Source organism: Molossus molossus, unplaced genomic scaffold (genome assembly GCF_014108415.1).
Source record: "Molossus molossus isolate mMolMol1 unplaced genomic scaffold, mMolMol1.p scaffold_m16_p_7, whole genome shotgun sequence".
NCBI lineage: Eukaryota > Metazoa > Chordata > Mammalia > Chiroptera > Molossidae > Molossus > Molossus molossus.
Window position 1 is genome coordinate 6,624,327 of NW_023425401.1, and position 23,393 is coordinate 6,647,719.

The following is a 23,393-nucleotide window of genomic DNA, read 5'->3' on the forward strand; positions in this document are numbered from 1 at the left end:
TGCAAGGTCAAGTTTCACCAGCTGTCCCAATTGTGTTTAATACAAAGATCCAACTCAAGGGAGCACCTTGCGCCCAGCTGTCCTGGCTTTTCCTAGTCTCTTTCAATCCAGAACTCTTTCTTATGCCTTTTCACTCATGACTTTGGCCCTTTTTAAGAATATAGGTCAGCCCAGCCGGTGTGGCTCAGTGGTGGAGCTTTGACCCATGCACCAAGAGGTCACTGGTTCGATTCCCAGTCAGGGCACATGCCCAGGTTGTAGGCCAAGTCCCCAGTGGGGGGTGTGCAGGCGGCGGCCAATCTATGTTCTCTCCCATTAATGTTTCTATCTCTCTCTCCCTCTTCCTACCTCTCTCTCTAAAATCAATAAAGGGGGAAAAAAAAGCTTGAAAAAACATATATAGGTCAGCCATTTTGTAGAATATCCTCCAATTTGGATTTGGTAAAAGGTAATTCATTACAGGTAGTTTTCAGGGAAAGATAAAAGCATGTCTCATATAGAAATGAACCCATGTTAAAAGAATTCATTTCACTCATGTGAAATGAGAGAACCAGGCAAAATGTTTTAACCATTTCAAAGGAAAAATTCAAGTGCTCAGATTTATTTGAAGCACAGGAATGTCGAAATGAATTGCAAATGAAGACAAAACTGGTTTTTCACCAGCAGGGAGGAAATCAATTAAATTACTAACAGACAGGACAAAATATACACATGCGTCAGCTCGACAGTGAGGCTGGCACCTGATAATCCAGCAGCGTATGCTGTATAAATTCCCATTGAAACACATTTTTTCCTGCTGTTTATCAGAAGTTTAGACCCATATATGTCTTCGGGATAATCCTAGATGGTTGTGTGTTTTGTTTTTCTTTTTAATTACATCCTATTGGTGGCACAGGCTGTCTCTCCATCTTATTCCTGGTGTTCACTTTGACCACCTAAGTCAGTGCCTCCCAGGAGTCTCCACTGTGATGCCCCCGCCCTCTGTGATGAGTAACTCTGAAATAGTTGCACCAGGGAGAATGGAAAACGGTAGAAATGAGGTTTGTATGCCCCCAACTCCCCCCCCCCCCGAGACTTGGTTCTTTAACAATACCAGCACCCCTCCCTATAAAACAACGTGGGCTTACTTATTTGCTCCTGTTTTAGTCACTGGGCTGGACTCTATCACTGTTATTATTTATTTTCATGCCCAGTTTGGCCCAGATTTGGCTGAGGGAATTTCTTCAAGCTGTCTCCGTGTCCTTCTGAGCGGGGAGCGTGTCTTTGCTCTGCCTCAACGAGGTGTTCCAGGCTCACCCAAACCTTCCCTTGTCCCGCTCTGGCAGGCACCTGTTCTCCAGGGGAGCCCAGTTCCTTTCAGTGGGAGACAGTGGTCACCCCCCCCCCAGGGGCCCCCTGTGCTCAGGCCTGCCCCCCTGTGGCCACCTACTCCTTTCACCCTGAACAGAGCTGTTTGAAGAAGGAAGGAGGGAGGGAAGGAACCCCCCCCCCCCCAGGAAGGAGAGGTAAAGGAGGAGAGGAAGAAAAGAAAGATCTCTTTATGTATATTTTTAACACCCCCCCCCCCATTCCCACCCCATTTTACTAAAGAATAGATCTAATCGTCTGGAGTTCAGTTAGGTTTCTGAAGTGGTAACATGTTATTTGGCTGCAAACGTGAAACTTAACTTCTGAAGAGCCCAGTGATCCGTCAGCCATTTGTTGAGACCCACCCTGCATGCACCTGACGGACAGTGGCAAGTCCCAGGGCAGAAGCCCTGTCCTCAAGGAGCTCGAGGAGGCACAGGAGTCCTGAGTCCTACAGAGGATGTGTCCTCCGCACACGCAGACATAGGTGGGCTCAGTCTGGTCAAAGAAGGGAAATCAGAGGTCGGGGAGGCGTCCCAGAGGATCTTAGAATCAGGGCAGGTTGGGGTAGGTTACCCAGTTGGACGAGGAGGGGTAGGGAATTCAGCACAGAGGGAAGAACATACTTAATGTCGGGAAGACTTGGCAGGCTGGGGGAATGCGAGTGGTTTGATAAGGTCAGAATCACTTGCCTCCTTATCTTCCTGAGCCCAGTATTTGAAGAAGCACGGCCGTCCCTTCTGGCAGACGGGACTCGTCTGTTGCACACCCTTCTTGCAGGCTCCCATCCCAGAGTGCATCTGTTGTCCAAGACCATTGCAATATCGCAGGATGTCATCCTTCAGCTTTTTTTTTTCTCTCAAGAAAAGTAAAATCAGTAGGCATTTTACCCAAGAAAGATAATCAACCGCGGCTTCATTGTGGAGAATATACTTAAGAACAACTTTTAGGCTTCATCTTTTTCATTGACAATGCACCCTATTTTCCACCTTGAACATATATCGGTTCTGAGTCAAATGGAGCGGTCTTGTTATCCGTACTCATAAATACATGCAATAGGTTCGTCACCGTAGTTTAATTCTTGTCTTTAGATTATTTCTTATCATTAGAGAATACCAGTATATGACTTTGAATAATGTTTTGGGAGAATAAAGGTTTCTTTGTGGTGGTGAAATCCTTTTTATATCTAATCTTGAGCACTGTTTAAGCTATGCAGCTCGTGTTAAAAATTGGTGCTGACAGATGTGCTCCTCACATGATTGTTCTTAACTTTTGCAGACGATACCAGAAGCTGCAGAAGATCATGAAGCCATGGTAAGAATTTAGACTCACTTGATACAGACTGGATAACGCTCTTCCTGCACCTTTAGTCTCTGTCCTCTGCTAACTGGGCACATAGGTATTTTGAGTTAGTGATTTTTTTTTTTTTTTTTTTTTTGCTGTTTGATGTTCTTATACACAGGTTCTTTAAAAATTTATTTCCCCTTTCTTTCTGCTGCAAAGACAGAAAGGAATTTTATGTTTGCAACCACAAAATGAGCACATCGGGCGTGCTGCCCTTCTCTGGGAGCAAGGCTAGGCATCATTTTATGTTCTGCATTAAACGAAAACTTTCTTTTTTGTGGCCTATGTGATGTTCAAAGCCAAAAGCCTTTGATTTTCTTCAGTGGCTTGGTAAAAACAACGCTCAGGATTGAGTATGGAGAGAAAAGTACTTACTCTGAGTCTGAGGCTGAACACCTGTCTCTGAGTGTATCTTAGGGTGATTGTGTCCGCGGCCCTCCGGACTTCGGTCTCGGGGCTACCCCTTGGTGCCTGTCCTATCCACTGAACAAGATGAGTCCGAAGAGGGTCTAGCAGACTATGGCGGGCTGAACACATTTCCGTTTTGCACATCATTTCAGTTTGAGAAGGAAGACTGAACAGCGCCCGATAATGGGCACCTTCGTTTTTAAGCCCTGAGGGGCAATCTCGACCACCGTCAAGGTGGGAAAGTCTCACTCACCTTCCGCCCTCCGCACAGAACTCGCGGTCCTCAGATTGTGATGAAGCATAGAATGCGGTCTTGAGTTTTTAGGATGAAGCCTCTTAAATCTTATTCCGATACATATTTGCAATATAGTGGAAGCACTTAGTGGCCCTGACCGTAGAAGCCAGCCTTCATGAGGGTCCATTCTGTCCCAGGCACCTGCGTACACTCATCGCTCTAACTCACGCTTGCGACCAGCACACACGACTAGTAAAGTGAGCACCGCTTCCTGAATGCAGGAATTAAAATCCAGTGTTAGGGAGGGGATGCAGCCTGAGTTTTTCTCTATCAGCCTCATACAACTTGCTAACGTAGAGGAATCTGGGGCTCTGAAGCCAAAATGATGTCTTAAAATTTATCTGCCAACCTTTTCTTTGGGTATGTAGAGATGTTGGAAAGTGTGACTACATGTGAACCATAACTTTTGTTTATCAGTCATTGGCAGAATCAATGTTCAGGGCCCGGGTTCTTGAAATGGCAGAGTAGCTTAATCAGACTAAGTTATGAGGCTGTTATCACCCTGACAGCAAAACCTGAAAAAGACTATACAGGAAATGAAAATTATAGATCATCAAATGAACAGAGGTGCAACATAGTAATACATATAAACAAGCAACATGTGGAAAGGATAATGCTTTGTAGCCAGTCAAGGTTTATCCCAGGAATGGTTTAATGTTGGGAAGTTAGCCCTTGTGTGGGATTCAGCTTTTAGTGAAAGGAGAAAAAAATAATCTTAATAGATAAAAAATAGATCATAGATACAGAAAAAACATTTCATAAAATCCAACATTCATTCATAAAAATTCTCAGCGATCTTAGAGGGAACTTCCTCAGCCTGAAAGAAGTGATCAACAAAAAGATGCATTATTCTTAAAGGGGGAAGACTGAATTTCCTCCATCTAAAGATTGGGAAGAAGGCAAATGTGTGTTGCACTCCTGTTCAACAGTGTCTTGGCGTTTTTAGCCATAGCAATAAGCCAAGAAAGAAATAAAAGACCTAATGATCAGCAAGAAAGAAGTAAAATCAACTCTATTTATAGGTGTGATTGTTTATGTAAAAAGAAAATCCTAAGAAATCTACAAAGACATTGCTAGATCTCATCATTGAATTTAGCAAGATTTCTGGATAGACCATCAATATAAAAAAGTGATGTATTTTTATACACTAACATCAAACAACTTGAAAATGAAATGTCAAAACTTCCTTTACAGAGTATTAAAAATCATAAAATTCTTAGGAATAGATTTAACAAGAGACAGGCACGGTCTGTTCACTGAGAAATAATTATATTGCTGAAGGAAATCAAGGAAGACCAAGAGAAGTGGGGAATGTACCATTCGTGGTTTGGAAGACACAGCATTGTTAGGAGAGCAGTTCTCCCTAAATTAGTCTGTAAGTTCAACAAAACACAATTTTTTTTATTCCTCACCCGAGGATATTTTTCCATTTATCTTCAGATAGTGTGGGAGGGAGAGAGAAAGAGGGAAACATCGATGTGAGAGGAGCACATTAACTGGTTGCTTCTGCACGACCCTGACCAGGGCCAGGAACGAACAGCAACCAAGGTACATGCCCTTGACTGGAACTGACTCATTAGTCTGTGGGCCGATGCTCTAACCACTGAGAAACTGGCCCGGGCAGAAACACAATTTTTTAAAACAGAAATTATAAACCTATCTTAAAACTTAGAAGAAGTGCATGGGACCTAGAATAGCTGAAACAGTTGGGGAAAAAAAAAATCACAAAAAAAACAATAACAAAGGTTAACCAAGTCAAAGGATTTCATTAACTGAGTTCAAGACTTACTACTATAAAGTTAGTGAGACAGTATGACATTGTTATAAGGGAATAGACTTGTTCAATGGAATAAATAGTCCAGAATTGATCCACAGTTGCAATCTTAACAAAAGAGCCAAAAGACTGATGGCTGACATGAAGGATGCCAGGATTCTGAAGGTCCCGGCAGTGTCTAACGGGGGACGTAGAAGTCCGTACATTTCATTATATATACATTTTACCACAAACAAAAGAAACTGCGAGTCCTCAACGTCGTCTATAGGTTCTTGGAACCACAGCAAAATGTTGCAGAAGGAAACCAACTTTACCACAGGCTAATGGATATCAGCAAGATTTAAGTGCCTACAGCATCTCATCAACGACATAAGGAAGTGACATCGAAGTAAACGACGTTCTTCAGGAAGGTGGCAAAAACTCGGAGGGCCAGGCAGAACTGTGTTCATTAATGCTGGCAGTTATGGATATGTTCAGGGTGACTTGGTAGCTTTAAAACTGCCCTCTAGCCCTGGCCGGTTTGGCTCAGCGGTTGGAGCGTCGGCCTGCGGTACAGAGAGACCCGGGTTCGGTTCCCGCTAAGGGCACGTACCTCAGTTGCAGTTTGTCCCCGGCCCTGGTCGGTTGTGCGGGTGGCAGCCACTCGATGTGTCCCTTCACATCGATGTTTCTCTCTCTCTCTTCCTCTCTCTCCCTCCCGCTCTATCTGAACAAAAAATGGAAAAATGTCCTCGGGTGAGGATAAAAAAAAATAAAATAAAATAAAACTGCCCTCTAGCTTCACCGTCCGTCCACTCATCTTGCACCCAGGGAACATTGGGAAGCGCTGTTCCTTCATACACTTAGCAGCATAAATGTAAAGGCTGTGCGGCTGGCCGACGTCTGTTGGATGAATGGTCTCCACTGAGCGGATGAGACACATGCATCTGGAGGGTCCCCGCGCACATGCGCGCTGCTGCCTCCGTGGCTCCCGGCCGCAGACCCAGCCTGCGCTCGGCGTGATTGGTGGCCGTCGGCGCTGCAGTCTCTAGCTTAGCACTTGCTGCAAAATAAACAAACCAAACAGAAACGCTCCCTCGTGTGCTGTGCAGCTGCTCCGTGTTTGTGGTTCTCGAGGCTGGATCTGCGCTCCGGCTCTGGTCCCGGAGATGAGGCCCGGCTCCTGCCCCTCCTCTGTGGAGCCCGGATCTGTCCTCCACAGGTGGCCGCAGACGCCCCTCTGTTTGACCAGGGCTCTGTGGCTGCCTCATGGGAAAGGAGGTCACTGTGCCCACTGACTTGGGATGTAATAACGCTCTCCCTGGCCAGCCTTTCCTTGCTCCTGAGGGTTTGAGGTTGAGTTTTGTAAAAGTTCTTCCTGGAAACCCACCTCGTCTGCCACACAGCAACCAGCAGCCATAATGAGTTATGTGTGTTATGTACATACCATGTATCGTATATTGTATAACATGCATATTATATATGCAATGTGTATACTCAATAATATATTACGCACTACGACATATATAGACACATATCTAATAACATTTATATATCATAACATATGTCTAAACATTTTTATATATTATGTAACATGTATTATATATTTAAATAAGTATCTAAATCTATAAATAATGTTACTGGAGACTATTTACATAAAATATGAACATAATTTATATCACATTGCTATAAAATGTTACTGGATGGCCCAAGAAAGCAGTCCTTGCTTTGGGCACTTGGGGATATGAGGTGAGGGGCTTTTCTCTCCCTTGTCAGTCATTCTCACTAAGGGATAATTAACACAGAAAGTCCTGTCTGCCGTCTCAGAAACGGTGCTCCACCTCCCTAGCCGCCGTGGAGACTGAAATCCCAGCCCCAAGCATTTGGAAACCGAACGGTACCCTGTCCCTCTCCCCATCTCTCCCCGAGGCCCTCGCGGGAGGAGTCTGGAGGCAGAGTTCTGGAGCATTTGAGGACAAGGGGCCGACCCCACATGTTGCTACAGCCACATGGATTATGGGTTCATTGAGCAGGGCACAGAGTCACCGTGCCTTCAGATCATTAGGGAACATTAATATTGTCTATCCTTTGTTCCAAAGCAGTTGGCAGAGTCTAATACCATCTCCATTCCCAGCCTCAGCCAGCTACAGGGGGTGCAAAGAAGAGTTCGATGCCCAGAGTGTGTCTATTCCTTTGCCTTGCTTGTTCTGTTGGCGGTGACATTGAGGCCGTCCTGGGGCGTGGTACGCGGGAAACTTCGAGCAGTTGAGGTCTTTCAGCAAACCAGATGGGAGCAAGCAGCATTTTTAGGAATGTGGTTGCTGTTTTCCCTTTTTTTTAAGTTAAAACATTTAGCCAATATTGTTTACTACTAACATTATAATAAAATATAAATTGGCTAATAGTTTTACTATATAAATACTATATATTATTTTATAATAATGTATCCACAGTAATACTAAGGCCTGCACAGCCTATTAGTAAATCTTACTGATTGCTTTATTGCCTGGCTTTCTTCTTTTCTTTTCTTTTTTTCTAGTCTGCTGTTTGGATTTTCTTGACTCATTGTTTATAGAAAGATTTATTCTCGAATTTTTATTTAACCTTTCTTGCTACTCTTTTCAACCCATTTTTCTCCCATATTTCTACTTTTTTGTTCTTTCCGTAAGTTTGTTTTCTGGGGCACAGCCCTCTGATGCCACCTAGGGGCACCTGTAAGATTGGGATTGCCCATCTGCGACTCAGGAAAAAAGCCTTTTTATTTACTTATTTTATATTTATTTTACATGTATCTTTGTTGTTGAAAATATTACAGATGTTCCTCCTTTCTCCCCCATTGACATCCTCCTCCCGCTCAGGCCCCTTCACCCTTGTTGTCTGTGCCCATTGGTCAGGCCAATGCACCTTAAGTTCTTTGGTTTATCTCTCCCCTCCCCCTCCCCTCTGAGGTTTGTCAGTCCTTTTTAAAAAGCAGTTGTTGCTTTTCTCTCTGGCATGAATGGTTTGGCTTTTCTTGCACTTTTATTTTTCTGGCTCCAAAGACAGATAATTCTTGACACAACAAAGGGAAACACTTTGAAAATCGTGGGCTTCGTTTACCTTTTAAAACATTGCATTTGCATAATGGTTGTAGCTGACAGCCACATGCTGCTTTCTGCCTGCTACACCACAGGCTCAGCTTTGGGTCCAGGTCCCAGCCCTTTCCTGAGAGCGGCTTCCTCTCTCCAGGTTTCTTTTCAGCATCATCGCTTCTGGGTGGTGCAGGGTTTCCAAGGTCATTACTGAGGCTGGCTGAGAACATGAAGAAGAAGGGAAATTGTGAAGCTGTCTTAAAAGACGTATGCGCCTGCTTTCTATTTGTTTAATTGAACATCGATGGGAAGAGTCGGTCTAAACACTTTATGAGACCCTGTAGTGTAGCAGTTGTGGTACATATGCGTCTACAGATTGAAAATCCAAACAAGCAACTTTATTTTATTTTTAAAAAAAAATCAAGCATAGCCCAGCTGGTGTGGCTCAGTGGCTGAGTGTTAATCCAGGCACCAAGAGGTCGCCAGTTCAGTTCCCGGTCAGGACACAGGCCCAGGTGGTGGGCCCGATCCCCAGTGGGGGGCATGCAGGAGGCGGCCAATCAATGTTCTCTCTCATCAGTGTTTCTGTCTCTCTCCCTTCCTCTGTCTCTAAAATCAATAAAGAAAAAAAAAGTTTTAAATCAAGCGTAAGAATCAGTGCAGTTGCACGCAGTGTGGAAATCCCGACGTGCACACCTCGGTGAGCTGGGAGAGGACGCGTCTCGTGGACTCTGGGCCACTCCCTCCCCTCCTCTGACGCAGGTCTGCTCGGCGTTCGTCTGCGGCCCCGAGGCTGATCCCACGCTCTAGTCCACTTCTGCTTCTATTCGGTTTTCTTTTTTTTTTTTTTTTTTAGTCTTCACCCGAGGATATTTTTTCACTGATTTTCAGATAGAGTGTGAGGGAGAGAGGGAGAGAGAAACATGGATGTGAGAGTCACATCGATCGGTTGTCTCCCACACAACCCAACCAGGGATGGGGATCAAATCGCAACCGAGGTACATGCCCTTGACCAAATCAAACCCGTGATTCTGGTCCGCGGGCCGATGCTCTAACCACGGAGCTCACCGGCCAGGGCTGTATTCAGTTTTCTAAGGCCTTGTCACTTCTGTGTCTCTGTGTGTTCAGCTCCTGGCCCATGACCATTGTGCCTCCCTGTGTTTTCCAGCTTTGGAGACATGCTGTCCTTCACCCTGACGGCCTTCGTTGAGCTGATGGACCACGGCATCGTGTCCTGGGATACGTTTTCAGTGGCGTTCATTAAGAAGGTAATGCAGACCGTGCTTCCCTGGGCTTGGATTCCTTCCTCCCTTCCTTCCTTCCTTCCTTCCTTCCTTCCTTCCTTCCTTCCTTCCTTCCTTCCTTCCTAGATTCCTTCCTTCCTTCCTAGATTCCTTCCTTCCTAGATTCCTTCCTTCCTTCCTTCCTTCCTTCCTTCCTTCCTTCCTTCCTTCCTTCCTTCCTTCCTTCCTAGATTCCTTCCTTCCTTCCTTCCTAGATTCCTTCCTTCCTTCCTTCCTAGATTCATTCCTTCCTTCCTTCCTTCCTTCCTTCCTTCCTTCCTTCCTTCCTTCCTTCCTTCTCTGCTTTGAGGAGGTCTAGTCAGTGTGTCCTTCAGTTTTAGTTGAAAGGTGGTTGGGGATTTTGATAGTATTGTATATAGGGGTCAGGGCACATAAATTATATGTGGAAATGGCATTTCCTCCCCACCGAGATTTGAAGGGATGGCACAGAAAAACCCGTGTCAAGAACAATCGAGGTGCCAGGTTGTTAAAGCCACGGACGTGTTTGCTGAGTGCTTTGCAGACTGTTGTCCTCAGGACCCACGTCGAGTTTCTGGTGGCCTTCCCGAAACGTCTCCCTTCAGCCCGTGTTCGGGAGCAGGGAGGAGGCCAGGGCGCTAGGGAAGGGGTGTGCCTCTCCGGCAGAGGAAGTCTGCTCCCTCGGAACCGTGGTGCGATCAGTGTCTGTGATCAGTTCGATCCATTGGTCCCCGCTCTGGAGGAGGTGTGGGGAGTGGGGCAGCACCCCCCGTTCCCTGCCGCTGAGCAGTAATAAAGGCAGATCTGCAGACCTAGACTCTGTTTCCAGTCTTCCCACAGAAATAAATAACCCTGCCTTTATAACCCTCAAATCCTGGATTACTCTTAGTAATTCGTTAACTTCTTTTTCCTCTCTCTGTGTTTGAGAAAAGGTTTCTAAACAGGAGGGCAGTTTTCTTCCTGCTGTTGTGTTGGGAATGAAGAGATGTTAGGAATTCACGAACTTATTTTCCGAGTGTAGGTTCCTGGGGAGGGTTTTCTGAAATAAAGAATTTCGGAGACTCTGCAAAAGCAAGAAAATCAAAGCAAAACCCAGTAAAGTTTCCCTGGAATTGTTTAAGCCTCTTATTTCGAAATCATGGCAGACTTTACAGAAAAGTTGCAAATCAATAAATAAGAAATACAGAATGCTCCCACAGGCCTCTCCTCCAGCGTCTGCCCCCCAGTGTTAACGTTTTACGTCATGAAAGTACAGTGATCAGAACTAAGAAATGAACAGCGGTTCAGTACTAGCACCACTACCTGATTTCCCCAGTGCGTCTGCTAACGTCCTTTCTCTGACTCAGGACCCGGCCAGCATTCTTCGCGACACTTAGCTGTCCTGTCTCCTGGGCATCTTCCCGTCTGAGAGGTCCTCGGCTTGTCCTTATCTTTTGTGACTTGGATCATCCTGGGTGGTCCTGGTCAGTTATAATGTAGGACCCCCTGAGCTTGGGTTTCCCTGATACTCTCTCTCCTACTTGGACCATCCTGGGTGGTCCTGGTCAGTTATAATGTAGGACCCCCTGAGCTTGGGTTTCCCTGATACTCTCTCTCCTACTTGGATCATCCTGGGTGGTCCTGGTCAGTTATAATGTAGAACGCCCCTGAGCTCGGGTTTCTCTGATACTTCCCTCGTGGTCAATGTAAGGGTGTGAGTCCGTGGCAGGAATACCAGAGCAGGGACACGGGGACCTTCTCAGCGTGTCACAGAGGGCGCCTGCTGTCCACGTGTCTTTATTACGGCGACGTTGACCTTGGTCTCCGGGTTGAGGTGGCATCCGCTGAGTCTGCCCACGGTGAAGTGACTCCTCCTCCTTCTGAAGTGAATCAGTGTCTCGAGGGGGCACTGCCTTGAGTTCAAGGGCACACCAGAGTCCTCGCCTGTGAATGAGGGTGGGGATGGGGGCCGGCAGGTTGGCCCTGCACGATGTGGCGTGTGTATTTCAGACGAGAGCTGGTGGGGAACCCAGGGTCCTCTCCACAGGCCTCACGTCCTCTTCCTCACAGAAAGCCGTCGTGCCAAAGATGACCAACCACTTAGAATGGGAGCAACTTAGGAAACAGCCAGGAAAAAAGGAGGCTGTTTTTTTGCATTTACTTATCAAAATTGCTAAAAAAGAAAGAAAGAAAGAGAGACAGGAAAGAGAGAGAGAGAGAGAAACAAAGAAAAAGAAAGAAAGAAAGAAAGAAAGAAAGAAAGAAAGAAAGAAAGAAAGAAAAAGAGAGAAAAAAAGAGAGAGAGGAAGCCAGGGAATTCTGAGCGTCATGCAGGAACTCCTGTGGAGGGGCCGGGCCGAGGGCAGCAGGTGCAGGGGCCGGGCCGTGGGCAGCAGGTGGAGGGGTTGGGCCGAGGGCAGCAGGTGGAGGGGCCGGGCAGTGGGCAGCAGGTGGAGGGGTTGGGCCGAGGGCAGGAGGTGGAGGGGTTGGGCCGTGGGCAGCAGGTGCAGGGGCCGGGCCGAGGGCAGCAGGTGGAGGGGTTGGGCCGAGGGCAGCAGGTGGAGGGGCCGGGCCGTGGGCAGCAGGTGCAGAGGCCGGGCCGTGGGCAGCAGGTGGAGGGGCCGGGCCGAGGGCAGCAGGTGGAGGGGCCGGGCCGTGGGCAGCAGGTGGTGAACGCAGAGAGCAGGTCACTGTGTTCTCCCTCAGGTAAAAGTTCTGAACGAGCAAGTGCAGTCGGAAGGTACTGGGTTTTGCGGCTGTTGATACTTAAGAAAAATCTTAACTGGTCTGAATGGACGGTGGGCCTTCTGTCCTGCAGCTGAGTCGCCTGTCACCTTCTTTCTCACACTGGGTGCTCTTCTGGAGGTGCCCTCCTGACACGAACTTGTGGTTCACAGACCACGTTATTTCTTAAGATCCCAGCAGGAGTCCTTCCAGAACCACGGAGAGTCTTGTTGTTCTGGTCAGGGGTCCAGGGCACAGCGGTCATGGCTCGGGGCGTCTGCCCCCTCCCCTCCATTGGTCATGCACTTGGTCTTGCTTTTCATGGGGGGAAGAATAGCTTCTGAGGACTTGTCCCCCGACTTGCCCCTTGTCCAGTCCTTCCTGACCTCACCGGTGTAGAGATAAGTGACTCCTCCTCCCTGCTCCCCTCTGATCATGTGGCCGCCCCGTTCCAGCACCTGTCACATTTCTGTGCACTTTGGGTCCCTTCGTCTGGCTCCCCAGACATGAGTCCTAGGAAGGTGGAACCACAGCTCTCTTCCTGACTTTATCCTCAGAGCCTGGCACAGACCTTCGTGCATGTCTGTGCAGTGAATGGATGCGATTTGCTTCAGGAGCATTTTTAAAACCGTGGAACTTGAAGGAGGGAAGGAAAATAATGCATCGTATTTAAATAGACGTCAAGTAAAATTTCAGTTATGAGTGGAAAGAAATGACAAAGCTGTCTCTTGTTAAATGCTGTGAGAAGTGCTTAGAAAGAATGACAATGATTTAATTTTCTAATTGCTTAGGAAAATGGTTGCCATTCACTAAAATTAAATGAAGAGTCATTTGAAGACTAAGGACACAAAGACTAGCAATCTTGAGAGTTTAAGTAAAAAATGAAATATTTTTTCAGAAGGCATTACATTGAACACATTCCATGTCCTTAGTCCCAATTATTCTATTTCCTTTGCCTTGCTACTTAGCTGTCAACGCTTCATTGAATTTGAAAAATAGTCATCAGAAAATGACTTTATAATTGATAGTTTTTGTAAGGTTAATGTTTTTTATATATTAGCTGGATCAACTTCAGCACTCTGACAACCCAGGAATTGTGTGCAGACAAATGTCTTTTAAATGGAGCTTTATCTGGACAAAAATCTGCTGACAAAAAGATGCTTATCTCTGTGACACAAACTTGGCTTCCTATAAATGCCAAATTCATACCACTTTGGAGAAGGGGTTTTACCACCCCCACCCCCCAGCCCCTGTCTTCTTCTCTACTACTTCATCTTTGGTTATGTGTAGACTTAGATTCTAGTTGCAAACTTGGTTTGCAATAAATAGCATAAATAACAGCATTTCATAAACACTTTGAAACCTGGAATTTCTTTATGCCAGTATATAATGTTGTTACTTTTTTGTTATTGTTAACCCTCACCGGAGGATATATTTTTTCATTGATTTTTAGAGAGAGTGGAAGGGACAGGGGAGAGGGAAAGAGAGAGAGGAGAGAGAGACAGAGAATCATTGATGTGAGAGAGACACATCGATTGGTTGCCTCCCATACCAGGGCCAGGTATCAAACCTGCAACCAAGGTATATGCCTTTTGCTGGGAATCAAACCTGTGATTCTTTGGCTTTGGTGAGTGGGCCGACACTCTAACCACTGAACCACCCCAGCTAGGGCTAATGTTGTTACTTTTTTTTTTTTTTTCAATATGTTTTTATTGATTTTTTTAGAGAGAGAGGAAGGGAGAGAGAAACATTGATGTGAGAAACATCAATCGACTGCCTCCTGCACGCCCCCTACTGGTGATCGAGCCTGCAATCTGGGCAGGTGCCCTGACTGGGAATAGAACCCAGACCTCTCAGTCCCTGGGACGACGCTCTGTCTGCTGAGCCACACCCTGGCTACTGTTACGTTTTTGTTTTTTTAAATCCTCACCCGAGGACATTTTATCCATTTTTTGTTCGGATAGAGTGGGAGGAAGAGAGAGAGAGAGAGCGAGAGAGAGAGAGAGAGAGAGAGAGAGAGAGAGAGAGAAACATCGATGTGAAAGGGACACATCAAGTGGCTGCCACCCGCACAACCCCACAAGGGCCGGGGACAAACTGCAACCGAGGTACGTGCCCTTAGCGGGAACCAAACCCTGGTCTCTCTGGACCGCAGGCCAATGCTCCAACCACTGAGCCAAACCGGCCAGGGTGTTACTTTAAAAAAAAAAATTCCTGGTTACTTAGGAAGAGGTTAGGAAAATATGGAGGGGAAAAAAGAATTAAAAAAAAGAAAAAAACAACAAAACCCCCAGAACTTCTCTGAGCTCCGAGTTGCTTCCCTCCTGGCCAAGGATAACACCAGGGCCTCTTCTTGGCAGGAGAGATTCGAGCACACGCCGGGCCCCGAGCCCTGCGGGAGGCCTGGTCACCCAGCTGCTCTCAGGACGAGCACCCAGCCACGCCGGGTGGCGCACCCAGTAACATTGGCCCCTAAGAACTCGGGAGGTTTATACACGTCTGCCTGGATGCTGTAAACTATGGGGTGGCGCTCCAGGCTCACCACGGCCCCTTTCGCTTTTGGTAACAGAGACGAATTTAAGCTCAGCCTCAGTGATCCCGAGAAGGGTTTATGTGATTTTAATAGTTTGTGCCATTGATTCATGCACTGTGATGGCCCTTAGCTTCCTAAAAGTCACCCGGATGTCCCTCGGCTGAGCTTAGGTAGCATGTCACCCAATGTCCCTCGGCCGTGCTTAGGTAGCACGTCACCCGGATGTCCCTCCACCGAGCTTAGGTAGCATGTCACCCAATGTCCCTCGGCCGTGCTTAGGTAGCATGTCACCCGGATGTCCCTCGGCCGAGCTTAGGTAGCATGTCACCCAATGTCCCTTGGCCGTGCTTAGGTAGCATGTCACCTGGACGTCCCTCGGCCGTGCTTAGGTAGCATGTCACCTGGATGTCCCTCAGCCGAGCTTAGGTAGCACGTCACCCGGACGTCCCTCGGCCGAGCTTAGGTAGCATGTCACCCGGACGTCCCTCGGCCGAGCTTAGGTAGCATGTCACCCGGACGTCCCTCGGCCGAGCTTAGGTAGCATGTCACCCGGACGTCCCTCGGCCGAGCTTAGGTAGCATGTCACCTGGATGTCCCTCAGCCGAGCTTAGGTAGCACGTTTAAGTGAGCAGAAGCACGTGGAAGCAGCGCCTGAGGCCTGCTGACCGCTCGGACCTTGCGTCCTCGTGCTGCAGACCGGCTTCCAAGAAGCTGTCCTTTGGCTGAGTTCGGCTTCGTCACCTGTCGGCCGAAAGTGCAGTAACGGGGCTTCGAAGGATGGATTTGGCTAAATTTAGAATTTTTCTAAGTATGGTTTATATTTATGTTTATAAATATATCCTGAAAGAAAAAAAAAGACAAAATATGTACAGACTTGAAAACCAAAACAAAAAAACAACAAAAAAAACACCCACAAACAACTAAAAGAAAAATGTAAAGGCAAAGGAGTCATTATTGATTTTGGGAGGGACAAAAGAAAATAAAATTTGACCAGGTAGTCTTTACCATTTATAGCTCTACTAAGATCTGTAGCTTTTAAACTAGACGTAGAATCACATCTGTCTACTGATGCATCTGTACGTGCACTAATATGGAGCCTGTCTGTAGTCATTATATTTGCTTAAATGAGCCGTGATGCTTTTGTTATTCATACTCATTAGATGAAAAATATTAGGTCATTTCAATGTCTGGTTAAAACCACTCACAAAGAAAAGGCAAAAGATAGAAGTGAGTTTCCCAAGATCACTGGCGCCTCCTGGAGAAATGTGCAGGACCGAGCGGTGTGAGCCTGCCCTCGGCCGGGCAGGACCCAGCCCAGTGAGAGGCGCAAAGTGCTGCTTTTGGAACCTGCAGGAGACTTACTGAGATGAGGGTCCCCCAGGTCAAAGAAGAGGCGGAGAAAAGGAAGAGGTTAGTTTCAAAGAAGTTTGTTGAAGAGAAGGGCTGAGTGTCAGTCGTTCCTGAAATGGCAGATGGAATCGGAATATAAAATGCCTGACTCGGAGCCAAGGCCACAAGCTATTTTATCACCGGTCAGCAAGCCGCTGGGGGCAGGTGAGGGCTGAGAACTGGTTATAAAATAAAACCCATTAGAAGAAGGTGTACGTCATCTAAGAAAGAAAATCCGACTTCTGATTGAATATTTCCAGGAGATACTGTCAGAAGGAGGTTTGTGGACGTAGAGGGTGAATGTGTGTCAGAGGGACATCTGGAGCATACAGCAAACAAGAGAGTCTGTCCTGGTGACCTGGAGCGAGTTGGACCAGGGGCCGGTGTTGTGCGTGTAAACCCTGCGGGCATCCGCGCGGACACGTGGCCGACGTGTTCTCAGGCCAGAAACTAGGGAGCCGAGACTGTTACTCACGAGGGACGCGGCGAACCCGGGGAACAGTGCTCACTGAGACGGGACGGCGAAGACCACCTTGAGACTGGATTCCGTCCCACTCACTTCTGGTCTTTGTTGGACTATCTAACTGGAGGCCGTCTTTTGCATCCCGGGAATAAGCACAAGCACTTAACATACTTCACAGTAGATGCCTTTTCATCCATCCGTCTGTGTTAGACGGTCAGATCCTCGAAGTTCAGGGTGGTTTGCTCACCTGTCTGTGTTCAGGTGTCAGGACGGTACCAGCCTGCTCGACGGCGCACAGTGAATGCCTGTGACCTGAGTGAGTGAATGAGCCGATGAAGGTGGTGGGTGGGGAGGGAGTCTGACGGTAAGCTCACAGGTGGGAAACTCCAAGGAGCCTTAACGATACGTGCAGCTGCAGCAGGTGGAGACGAGACGAGGAGAGTTGGTGAGAGGAGAGAATCAGTGCAGAGAAAATGAGAAGTGTGGTCAACGAACTTCTCTGGGAGGTCTTCGGTTTTCTAGCAGGTGCCCGAGGATTGTGCTGGCGTGATGAGAAATGATTGGGGTGGTGTTGATGGGGAAGTGATGTCTCTCCTCTTTAGAAGAGTTCTAAGTTAAGTGTTACACCATGAGCACAGTATGAGAGGAACTGGACTTTTGTCAGAGAAAATGGCCTTAGAATGGAAAGGCGGTCTTGGCACGGCAGATTTGGTCAGACGGGGCAGACTGGGAGGCTTAAGGCGAGGGCTTTCCAGAGCCAGTAAACACGTTGGAGAAGTTTATTAGCCATGAAATGGGCTGAACCAGTTGGACGATGGGCTAGTGGAATTCTTTGGAGCATCTTAAAATTCTCATTCTCTGCCTGTAGTTTTTACTGTAAAATAACAGCGCTTGGAGTGTAAAAGCATAATGTTACTATACTTTGTCATTTATTTTCCACCCTCTGAGAACCAGATGTGTCTGGGGGGAAGAGAGAGGGTTGGTGTCTGTACCTTTACTCCTACTTTCCACAGGGAGTCGTTGGGCTAGAAACAGTTGAGATGGTAACAGCCAGTTGCCATGGATGCCTTGGCCTTTTATCTTGTGCAGGGATGAAGAGGGGAGGAGGAGAAGTGGTCGATGGGATGGCGTAAGGGAGAAATTAGTGTCGACAGAGGGAAGCAGCGAGTGTCAATTGGTCATGGAACCTAATTATTTAGCTGCTAAGAAAGCAGTCATTATGTTGATATAATAACAGCCCTTTAGTGTGAGTTGTCAGCAGACAGTAATAAGTTTTAATGAGGCCTCTCAAATAAAAGCTTTATGGTGCCCTAGTGTTTGGGTTGCTGTGGCCCGTTATTCTGACCCGCATTTTGCTTCTCTCTTACGTTGTGATTTATTATGTTTGAGGCCTCAGTGATTAATTCCTTAGGGAATGCATTTCAGAGCTTGAACTATTATTTTAGCTTTTTGCACTGCTAATTCAAAGATTTTCCTGCTTGCTAAATTTTGGAGAGATGAGAAGAATTTATTTCAACCATATACATTTTATATTATAAAACGAAAGAGAGGGGGAAAAGTGTTCCACGGAGGATCACAGGCAAGTAGCCAGTGACTAAGAAGTTGCCAGTTGAATTGTGTTGACAAGTGTGATTTGCGTGAATCCCTAAAGAATGTAACAGGATCATAATAAGAACATAAAGTTCATGGATCCCGTAGGTGAAGGAGTAGCCTGGGAATGGAGAGAAAGGCTATTAGTATATATTGGAATTACTCTCTCAAAGAAACACAGGAGTCTTTACTCTGTGTAGCTGGCCTTCTGTCTCTGCGGGTTTCACATCCATGGTTTCAACCAACTGCAGACAGAAAATACTCAGGCCCGGCCAGTGTGGCTCAGTGGATTGAGCATCGTCCCATGAACTGAGAGGTCCCAGTTCTATTCCTGGTCAGGCACATGCCCGGGTTGTGGGATCGATCCCCAGTAGGGGACGTGCAGGAGGCAGCCAATAGATGTATCTCTCTCACATTGATGTTTTTATCTCTCTCCCTAAAGTAAGTAAGTAAGTACGTAAGTACGTAAGTAAATAAATAAATAAATAAATGAATGAATGAATGAATGAATGAATGAATGAATGAAAGAAAATTATTCGGGAAAAACAAACAGAAATTCCAAAAGCAAAATTTGAATTTGCCAGGCACCAGGCACTATGCTGAAGGCAATGAAATGCAGAGGTGGGTAGGTGTGCCCTGCTGTGGCTTATATGTAAGTATATGTTACCTGCAAATACTACTTCATTTTTAAAAAATCCTTACCTGAGGATACTTTTCAGATAGAGTGGGGGTGCAGGGGGGAGGGGGAGAGAGCGATGTGAGAGAGACACATCGACTGGTTGCCTCCCCCACAACCCTGACCAGGGCCAGGGACCGAACTGCAACCGAGATACGTGCCCTTGACCTGAATCAAACCCGAGACTCTCTGGTCTGTGGGCTCATGCTCTACCACTGAGCCAAACCGGCCAGGGCACCGCTCCATTCTGTATAAAGGACTAAGTCCCAGCATTTTACCTGAGGGAGGGAGGTCCTGGAGCCGACGGCCCACGGATGCGGAGCAATGGCTGTAGGTACCGAGATCCTCCGCTCCAGGAGGCCGAGACCCATGCTGGCAAACACAGACGGGATAATTCTGTGAAGCCGTCTCCTTTCCAAAGTCGATGATTACTGAGTTACAGAGACCAGAATAAAAGTGCTTTGTGGTAATGTCATGAAGAATCATGGACTCAGTGCGTTCCTTGCTCTTCTGTTCTTGCAGGTAGTTTATCCCCAGTCCGGGGTTCCTTAATTGAGCTCCCCGTTTACTTGACTCGCTCCCTTCTGCTCTTTTCTGCTCCGCTTGCCACGAGCAGTCAATGGTGTCCCGCTTGGTTTTCAGATAGCAAGTTTCGTGAACAAGTCAGGCATGGACACCTCCATTCTGCAGCGGTCCTTGGCCATTCTGGAGTCAATGGTGCTCAACAGCCACGATCTCTACCAGAAGGTGGCGCAGGAGATCACCATCGGGCAACTCATTCCACATCTTCAAGGGTAAGTGTGAGGCCACCAGTGCGGGGAGGGGAGATGCTTCGGTCACCACGACACTCTGGGAAACGTTCTGTCTCAGGTTGATGAGTGTACAGAGAAGGAATCTGGATGTGAGGTTTCATCAGCATGCACATGCTCGTCCCTGTCACACTGAAACGCAGTCACTTGACCCTTGGCGAGCTCCGTGCCTATTCTTTTTTCCCCTTAAATCCTTACCAGAGGGTATTTTTCCTTTTATCTTCAGCTAGAATGTGAGGGAGAAAGAGAGAAGCTGATTGGTTGCCTCCCCCAGGACCCTGACCAGGGCTGGGGACCGAACTGCAGCTGAGGAATTGAACCTAGGACTCGTCAGCCCACGGGCTAACGCTCTAACCACTGAGCCAAACGGGCCAGGGCCAGTTAAGACTTTTTAAAGGCAAGCTTCTCTCTTCGGGCTCAAGGTGATTGCAGTAGCCTTCTTTCGTATGTGATCCTGTCTGTATTTTTTTTAGAGGCTTGAGCTACAAGGCACGACTCTAGCAGCCTTCTGTCCTGAGGGCTTTCCCCTCCTCCCCACCCTTAGGTAACTAGTAAGATCGTCTCCGCTGACAGAGAAGGACCCCGCTGCACAGCGCTGCTTTATAAGTTACAGTGTCTGGGTCTCAGGTGCTACGAACGTGTGAGCTTACACAGAGCAGGGATTTAGTGAAAGAATGCTGGGTGCTTTGGGGACCCAAGGAAGACACAAACGATGGCTTCTGCTGGCCGAGTGTGACTGGGCTCCCCGGAACTGTGTCCCTGGCCTCCAGACGAAACCTCGGTGCCCATTTGGGTGGGGGTGCAGGGTAGAGATTCCGTGTTCTAAGTATACCGAATGTGAGCTGTCGTGTTATAATACAAACCACCGAAATGTATTTGTTTTGTTTTGTTTTTCTTCCTCACCTGAGGATATTTTTCTACTTATCATCAGATAGAGTGGGAGGGAGGGAGAGAGAGAAACATCGATGTGATAGAGCCACATCGACTGGTTGCCTCCTGCACAACCCGACCAGGGCCGGGGATGAACCGCAACCGAGGTACGTGCCCTTGACTGGAATCAAACCCGTGACTCATTGGTCGACAAGCTGATGCTGTAACTGCTGAGCCAAACCGGCCAGGGCAGAAATATATTTGATGCTTTCTTCATTCAGAGGGAGGAAGGTGACAGGGATGTAATATTTTAATTCACACAAGCTATAGATTGTGGCCTCAGGGAAAATTAGCACTTGCTCTAAAATGATGATTTTGCGTGAAACCCGTCTAGAAGCAGCCCTTTGACAGTTGCCTGCATGTGAAATGTGTTATCTCTGCAAGCCGTATCTTTGTTGAATACGGAGGGCACACAGTGTACTTCCCTAAAGGGGAGAGTTTCTTGTTTGCTGCGTGCTGTGCTAAGGGTTCTGTGTACATGACCTCACTTTATTCTGAGCGGCCTGTCTTCCTGCCCGTGTCACAGATGCGGAAACTGTGTCTCAGGGTCACCCCTGGAACTGGTCCAAGGCCGCACAGCCAGCCTGTGGGGTACTGGGCCCTGACTTTCCTCCTGCAAAGACCATGTCTCAGGTCCACCTCTCACACCGTCCCTGGGGGGCTCGTAGCTGCTCTGTTTGTGCCCAGGTTCTCCTGTGTATGATTTACCGTGTGCCTTTCAGTAGGTCTTTGCTCTACTTGGAATTTCTGGTTTCATTAAGAAAGTTTCTTTTTGGGCCCTGGCCGGTTTGGCTCAGCGGTTAGAGCGTTGGCAGAGAGACCCGGGTTCGGTTCCCGCTAAGGGCACATACTTCGGTTGCACTTTGTTCCTGGCCCTGGTTGGTCGTGCGGGTGGCAGCCACTCAATGTGTCCCTTTCACGTTGATATTTCTCTCTCTCTCTCTTCCTCCCACTCTATCTGAACAAAAAATGGAAAAATGTCCTCAGGTGAGGATAAAAAAAAAATTAAAAATAAAAAAGAAAGTTTCTTTTTGGAAATAGATATTTAGAATATGTAATATCGCCATGGAGACAAAGCAGTTTCCTTTATAATAAGCCCAGGACTTGAGGACAGCCAAGTGTACTCCCAGATATACTTCATGTAGCAGACCGAACAGACAGACATTACACACACACACACACACTCACACACTTCGTCCACTGAGTTCATGCTTTTAATCTTAGCCGAGGAGAAGGGAGGGAGCCAGCTGGCCACCTGTGCTTTCGGGGTGATCTCCAGTCGGCAGTGGTTTGTCTGGGAGCAGTAGTAACTGACACCCCCCACACAGTTTCCAGCCTCGTGATGGATGGAATACCTTCTCGGTGGGGACTGTGTTTTCTAGGTCCTGCCTTTCTCTTTCTCGCCTTTTGGGGGGAGGTGGCCGTGAACTTGATCATGGCTGACTCAGGGAGAGCTGCTTCTCACTTTCTGCGCTGTTCTGTGTCCCTCAGGACCGACCAGGAGATCCAGACCTACACCATCGCAGTCATCAACGCGCTGTTCCTGAAGGCCCCTGACGAGCGGAGGCAGGTAGGTTGCATGTCTGTGTCTGGGACTGTGCCCAGGATGGCAACTTTCGATGCAGAGAGAGCCGTCCCCGCCCACCCCAGGGGCGCCCCGGGCCTCCCTGCCGCTCTGCAGCTTGGCTGGCCGGCCTGGGGTAGTCCACAGGCCCGGTGGGAACCAGGTTTTCTCTGAGGAAGGTGCCAGGAATGTTGCAGCAGGAGAGCCGAGTATTGACGCCCCAGAACATGAAAGGCGGTGGCGTTGAGGCCGTGGGGGGAGCCCCGGGATCCTGTCATTTCACTGAGCGCTCACCGGGGCAAGGAAGGCGTTGCCCTCACTTTCCTGATGAGGACGCCGACCCTGAGAGGTGTCACCCCTGCCCAGGGACAGTGGGACAGAAAGGTGGGAGGACCGGAGACAGAAGGTGCAGGTTGCTGCCGCCAGTTGAAATAAAGAATCACCCCCGTGTCCGAGGGGCGCTTGGCCGGATGCCGTTTCTGCCGTGTGTGTGTGTGTGTGTGTGTCTGGGAGGCCGTTTCTGCCGTGTGTGTGTGTGTGTGTGTGTGTGTGTACGTGGCTGGGAGGCTCAACGCTTTGTTCCCCTCGTCTGAACGTGCCCCTGGGAAGCCCTCCTCCGTGACTCTGTCTGTATCTCCGGTTTTTCTGGGTTACCTCGCTCACAACTCACTCCGTGTAGAAGCTGGATGGAAATCTGAGGTCTCTCACTGCTCAGAAGTGCGCCGGGAAAGTTTAGGGCTCACCAACGATTGTGTTAGATGAATTTAGAAAGCTAGCATGCTTCTGAACGCTGCGTCAAGAATTTTTTTTTTTTCCCCGTCGAGGTTTTTAAACCCCAGCGATTAAATAGGAGGGTTTCTGGTTTGTTTCCATTTAGGATTGTTTGCTCATCCCGGGGGTCTACCCTTGCACAAGGAGGGGAGTGACTTTCGGTTTCCCGTGTCCGTGGTTTGGTGCTGGCCGGAGCCAGGAGGCGCCTGCCCGTGCTCTGGGCTGGCTTTTCAACGGGCCAGCTCTGCAGGTCATTAGTGGGGCTGCTGCTTTATACTTACGTCTGAATGCTGAGCTCTGGTCATTCCTAGCAGCCCAGCTAATTACCAAGCAGCGGTCACATGCTCAAGCCTGACGTGGTCATTGGAGAGGCTCAAGCCTTCCTGGCCAGACCAAGGCTTTATGGTCCAGCCACCGGGTGGACACGTGTAGAACGAGTTAGGAAGTCTGTGTTCGGTCTGCCCTCTGGGGACAGTCCTTACCCT

At 47.9% G+C, this 23,393-nt stretch overlaps 1 protein-coding gene across 5 annotated transcripts in view; it reads left to right on the forward strand.

Moving 5' to 3' along the window:
• The window catches only part of ELMO1 (engulfment and cell motility 1), a 457,757-nt gene that overhangs the window by 153,905 nt on the left and 280,459 nt on the right, over nucleotides 1-23,393 (forward strand). For all 5 annotated transcript variants that reach the window (XM_036247227.1, XM_036247228.1, XM_036247226.1 and 2 more), the window contains 4 exons: nucleotides 2,626-2,661; nucleotides 9,387-9,486; nucleotides 19,477-19,628; nucleotides 22,065-22,143. In XM_036247227.1, coding sequence (XP_036103120.1) covers nucleotides 2,626-2,661; nucleotides 9,387-9,486; nucleotides 19,477-19,628; nucleotides 22,065-22,143 — 367 coding nt within the window. The remainder of the gene's footprint in view (nucleotides 1-2,625; nucleotides 2,662-9,386; nucleotides 9,487-19,476; nucleotides 19,629-22,064; nucleotides 22,144-23,393) is intronic.